The sequence below is a fragment of the Acipenser ruthenus genome, unplaced genomic scaffold (assembly GCF_902713425.1).
Source record: "Acipenser ruthenus unplaced genomic scaffold, fAciRut3.2 maternal haplotype, whole genome shotgun sequence".
NCBI classification, from domain to species: Eukaryota; Metazoa; Chordata; class Actinopteri; order Acipenseriformes; family Acipenseridae; genus Acipenser; species Acipenser ruthenus.
In genome coordinates this window covers 2,194-8,484 of record NW_026707763.1, presented here as the reverse complement: position 1 = coordinate 8,484, position 6,291 = coordinate 2,194, and the positions used below count along the sequence as shown (strand labels likewise).

Here is a 6,291-nt window from a genome sequence, read left to right as displayed (position 1 = left end):
GTTCTTTACAATCATGTCATGGTAAAAAAACAAAACAAAGGTGTAACATTATTTTGAATTGAACTTATTGTAATTGCAATAAATTAAACTATTAACATACTAATCACAATATTTGTTCTGTGCAGTTATTATAGTCCTCAGATAAACCACTAACGATTTTCTAAATCTAGAAATGTGTAGATTTATTGGTCATTTGTTTCTATTGCTAATGGAGCAAATATGCATTGATAAAAAGAAAAAACATGTTACTTGTTTTTTGTGAAAGCCTTGTAGAGCAACAAGCTCAGCTTTGTATTTGTGTTGGTCTCTGACAGGCAGTAAGGGAATTGAAAGTCATGCTTCTTGATTAATGCAGACACTACAGTCAGGTGGTATACAGTATATTCATGATTTAGCATATGAAATATTTTCTTTGAAACTACATAATACGATACTTATTATATGCACAGCATTGTAATAATCCACTGTTAAAATAAATAAATAGATCAATCTAGCTGGACTGTTAATAACCCTTAACTCTTTCTTTCCAATACAGGTACTTTTTCATTTGATGTAATAAACAAGCGTCCCTAAAGTATGTATCACGGGGGATTTTTAAAGCAAGGTTAAGTTGTTGAGTTGTTAATGATTTGCCATCTCTTAATTTCCCTAAAGGTCAATAACTAATTCATTGAAACATATAAATTCAGATTAAATTGATAACTGGGCGCTGGACTATTTTCACAATGCAATTTGTGTATTGTTTCTGCTTTGTTTCTTCAGCGCTTCCTTTGCTGAGGGCTGACCTGGATGCCTGCCAGCTTAGAGAAGACTTTGAAATGGTCACACATTATCAGGCAGGTCATGTTGTTCTCGGAGCATTGTTTCCAATTCACTCAAAAGGTATAAAAGAGGAGCAGACATTTCAAGCTCAACCAGGAAAATTACAATGTGAAGGGTAAGTGAGATGTTGAAGAAACTACCATAAGTGCATTATAATTACACTGCATTTACAATGTTCTTACAGTATCCAATGCAGGAACTCAGGTAAGTTAAGTAGACAAACACTGGTAAAGGCATTAGACAAAATGTTTGTCTGCTTGTAGTTTTAACCTGCAATATGGATGTAAAAAAAAAGTGTATTCTCACTTACATGGCAATACTGTAATCCATGCAAGTTACATTGGCACTTATATACAGTAGTAGTAGTAGTAGTAGTAGTACTTATTTATTGCAGTATTTAATACATGTACTTTTCTAACTATATGATCAGGTGGATAACTGCAGCATTAGTTACATTGGTACAGATTTGAAGTTGTAATTATATTGTAAGTAGCATCTTCATTTTTTTTAGGAAACGTTTATACTAATGCTATTTAGGATCTCTTTAAGCACTCTTAAGTTTAACATACAGTATGATATTTAAAAATAATTGGAGCCTTAAAATGTCTAATACAATTCCTTTCAGAATTAATTTCAGAGCATTCCGCTGGTCACAAGCAATGATTTTTATTATAGAGGAGATAAACAGGAACAAGACACTTCTACCTAATGTCACCCTTGGTTACAAATTCTATGATACATGTGGTATAGCATTTCAGTCAGTAAGGTCTACATTAGCATTGATAAATGGACCAGAAGACAATGATGCAAAGAAGTGTAATGGTGCACCTTCTGTGCCAGTAATAATAGGTGACTCTGGATCATCACTCTCAATAGCAGTTCTAAGGGTACTGAAATTGTTCAGTGTTCCTTTGGTAAGTATACATACACAGAATTAATTGTTCTATAATAACTTACGTATTGCATGGCAAATGATAGAATCCCCATTAGGTAATTGTTAGTTTTGTAATGGATTGATAAAAATAAAATAATACATATATAAACATGCTACTATACAGTAATGTTCCACTGCAATAGAATGCAAAAAAAAAAAACCTGTAACATTTAAAGAAGCTTCACTGATCATGTTGTTGTGAATAATCAACAAAACCTTTAATAACCCATTTCTAAATGTTCTTCAAATGGATCCTTATGTACCATAAACTAAACAATGGAGGAAAAGGGGTAAAGTAGCTAAATAGTTTTTGCAAACGCCAGTGCTCAGCTGGTGATAATCTGTATTGACATATGGCTATATTTTTATATCTTCTGTTTTAAGTTGGCTTTTCAAGTACAATACCATGAAATGATCCTAGAAATGTTCCTGTTTGCAGGTTAGCTATTTTGCATCCTGTGCTTGCCTTGGTAACCACCATGAGTTTCCTACTTTCTTTCGAACAGTTCCAAGTGATTTAAACCAGGCCAGTGCTTTAGCGAATCTTGTGCAACGTTTTGGGTGGACTTGGGTGGGGACAATTGCAGTAGATGATGATTACGGTCGAAGTGGAATTCAGATGTTTCATGATGAAGTTACCAAACTGGGGATTTGTATTGCTTATACAGTAATTATTCCAAAATTGGTCTCTAAAGAAAAAGTAGTCCAAATTGTGGAAATAATCAAGAAGTCCACAGCAAAAGTCATTGTGGCGTTTGCCATTGAAGATGATATAAAACCATTGATTGAAGAGATTGTACTGCAAAACATCACCGATAGACAATGGATTGCAAGCGAAGCCTGGATAACATCTGCATTAATCTCTAAGAAAGAACATTTAATTTCCTTGGGGGGAACAATTGGTTTTGCAATCCGGAAAGCAGAAATACCAGAATTTAAAGACTTCCTTTTAAAACTCAATCCTTTAGAAAAACCTTACAATTTGTTTGCCAGAGAGTTTTGGGAAACACTATTTCAGTGTTCTTTTAAAACAGCAGACCCAGTTTCAAACCATTCTGTTGCTTCACATGCACTATACAACAAGACCTGCACAGGAAAAGAAAATTTAAAAGAAAGTGCAAGCATTTACAGTGATGTAACACAACTCAGAGTAACTTATAATCTACACAAAGCTATCTATGCGGTAGCCCACGCTCTTCACAATTTGCAAGCCTGTGAAAATAGTAAAGGTCCATTTTTTAATAAAACATGTGCAGACATATATAATGTACAACCCTGGCAGGTAAGACCGTCTCCACTTTCATATATGTAAGTAAATTATATCTGTATGTGATACATTTTGGTGGGGCAGGGTCCATGATTGGCTGGTATTCTGCATGTAATATCAGTACTAGGTCAGTTCCTCATTGTCACTCATTCTGAACCAGTATTATTATTTTCACTATGTACCAACTAGCTTGAATCAAGTAATCAAGGGCCTTTTTAGGTGTTCAGTTAAGGAGGAACACAATTACAGTACGGTGATAACATGCACACGTGATTTGTGTTATATTATAAAATGAACTCGGTATGTTTATTTGAACATGGTTTCCTTCTACTGAAATGTTGAACCTGTAGGTTGTACACTATCTTAATGAAGTAAAATTTACCAACCAATTTGGAGAAGAGGTATATTTTGATGAAAATGGGGATTCTGTGGGGTCCTATGACATTATCAACTGGCAAAGAAATCCAGATGGTTCCACTAAATACATGACAGTAGGACGTTTTGATGCAGCTGCACCTTTGGAGCAACAAATTGTCTTAGATGAAGATAAAATCATATGGAATGGGGGGCAGTCTGAGGTAAGCAAAATCTGTTTCCCCCCCCTCCCCCCGCAGCAATTTTGAATGAGACAACAAAAGCAGGTATAAGGAAAAAGACTAGTACAAACTGTACATTGAACTAAGAATGTGCTGAGGTTCTGCCGTATTGCTGTCATTAAGTTAATTTGTTAATCTTTACCAATTATGAGGTGTGTGCACAATTTTCAGCGGTTTACTATGCGAAAGTCCTGTGATGTGTGAATTTAAATGTGAGAAACCTAAAACGTCTAGACTGCAGTATAAAAACCATACAGTCCTATTCACAAACGCATGACTTACTGTATTTAAAGTTTTTCAAAGTGTGTTGTTTTCTTTAACAGTCATAATCACCTTCAATGATATTTTACTTTATTCATAAAAATAATTTTGCTACTAGGACCCATACCATGCTATCATGTAAAAAGAGTGTTACATACATCTAATCCCTTTTTGTTGCCAGGTTCCCAAGTCAGTGTGCACAGACAGCTGCCCTTCAGGTTACAGAAAGGCAGCCCGTGTGGGCCAACCTGTTTGTTGCTATGATTGTGTGCCGTGTGCTGATGGGACAATTAGCATTACGACAGGTAATTAAGAATCTTCATTCCTATGCAAGTGTGTGTCATAATGCATTTTAATTAACCCAAATTCTTGTTTTTCTTGTCTAGATGCGGTGGAATGTATTCCTTGTCTTTTAGAATATTGGTCCAACAAGGAAAGAAACAGCTGTATTCCAAAAGAAATTGAGTACCTCTCATTCGCTGACATTGTGGGAATCATATCAGTGACCATTTCAATACTTGGAGCTGTCTTGACAACAGCTGTAGCTGCAATTTTCTTGAAAAACAAAAACACCCCGATTGTCCGTGCCAACAATTCTGAGCTCAGCTTCCTTCTGCTGATTTCACTCGTATTTTGTTTCTTGTGTGCCATTACTTTTGTTGGTCAGCCTACAGCATGGGCCTGCAAGTTAAGACGTACCTCGTTTAGTATCAGTTTTGTTCTCTGTCTTTCATGTGTGCTTAGTAAAACTGTTGTGGTACTCATGGCTTTCAAAGCAACTCTACCTGGGAATAATGTTATGAAATGGTTTGGCCCCACGCAACAGAGGTTCAGTGTGTTTCTCTGTACAGGTGTTCAAGTAGTCATTTGCATTGTATGGCTAACTGTATCTCCTCCATTTGCATTTAAAAATACCAGACACTATAACAATAGGATTATTCTGGAATGTGACTTGGGGTCAGTAACGTTATTTTGCTGTGTGTTGGGATATATTGGCTTTTTAGCATGCGTTTGCTTTGCACTTGCTTTCTTAGCACGAAAGCTGCCAGATAATTTTAATGAAGCTAAGTTTATCACTTTCAGCATGCTAATATTTTGTGCTGTTTGGATCACATTTATCCCGGCTTATATCAGCTCCCCAGGGAAGTATACTGTCGCTGTAGAAATATTTGCTATTTTGTCGTCAAGCTTTGGCTTGCTTCTCTGTATCTTTACTCCAAAATGCTACATTATTTTATTCAAACCCGAGAACAATTCCCGAAAATATCTGATGTCTAGAGCAAACTAAGCATCTCTGAGGAATAGCCATGTAACTCCAGAACCTCTCAGACCCAACAGGTCAGATTCAGGCCATGCTGGCAGCTCATGGTATAATTTGATTCAATATTGCTACTGTAAATACCATCTGACCAAAAACATTTCATTAAATGGTTCAGTTCTATAAAGTTAACACGGTTTATTACTTACTCAATTTAAACAGGACAAAGATGGGGTCAACATAGACCCAAACATTTTTAAATATCACTGCTCATTGATTCAGCTGTGTAATGCTCCCTTTGGCCCAGTGTGCGTGCACCACTGTCGGTCTTCACGTTACCATTACAGTACAATATTTATCAAACTAAAGTAGTGCACAAATAGGCATATTATCTGATACTTGGATATACGCTGTTTTATATGAAAATGCAGTTACTTCTTTGATTTCATATATATCCCATGTGCCTGTGTCCACATGTAAAAGCAGCCCCTTGGTGCGCATGTTTATGTTTCTAAATGTACATTTGGTATATAGCATTGTACGTTGCAAGAGTAACACTGATAAAAGACCATGTTAAAGGGGATTTATATATATATATATATATATATATATATATTTAAAAGTATCTCCTCAGTGCATATGATGATTTGTATGAAGGCCTTCCATCATGTGACCAGTCATGTGCCAGAGAACTCCATCTGAAGGGGGTGGGTTTGTTTTTGAATAAACCACCATCATGCCAAAAAGGGGGGTTGGGTTCTAGTAGTATGTTTCTAGTAGAAACTGTTTGTGTTGACAGGCATTACACTAAGCATTTATAAAATCAAAAATCACTCTTAGTTGTGCAATTTCAAATAAGAACTAGAAGAAGAACATTTCAAATAATAATAATAATAATAATAATAATAATAATAATAATAATAATAATATCTACTGTAATATTCAACAGTTTCATCTACTGTAACTGCAACACAATCAGTTACTTTATCTTGAATAAATAGAAAGACCTTCAATTATTTTTCAAAATTAGTTTTTATTTCATTAAAGTGGTAAATAGATCACATTCAAAGGAATTCTTAGTTGTGGGATAACTTTACAACATTATTTCACCAAAACACATGCTTTGTAACACTTTATTTAAGCTGCTGTATAT

General features: G+C 35.2%; 1 protein-coding gene across 1 annotated transcript; it reads left to right on the top strand.

The window, feature by feature from the left end:
* The first annotated feature begins 768 nt into the window (after positions 1-768).
* On the top strand, positions 769-5,701 carry LOC131728252 (extracellular calcium-sensing receptor-like). Its single transcript, XM_059019348.1, has 6 exons — positions 769-937; positions 1,448-1,736; positions 2,196-3,038; positions 3,374-3,601; positions 4,062-4,185; positions 4,267-5,701. The coding sequence occupies exons 1-6, from the start codon at positions 819-821 to the stop codon at positions 5,166-5,168; spliced, it is 2,505 nt and encodes an 834-aa protein (XP_058875331.1). The 5' UTR covers positions 769-818; the 3' UTR covers positions 5,169-5,701.
* Positions 5,702-6,291: the final 590 nt, after the last annotated feature.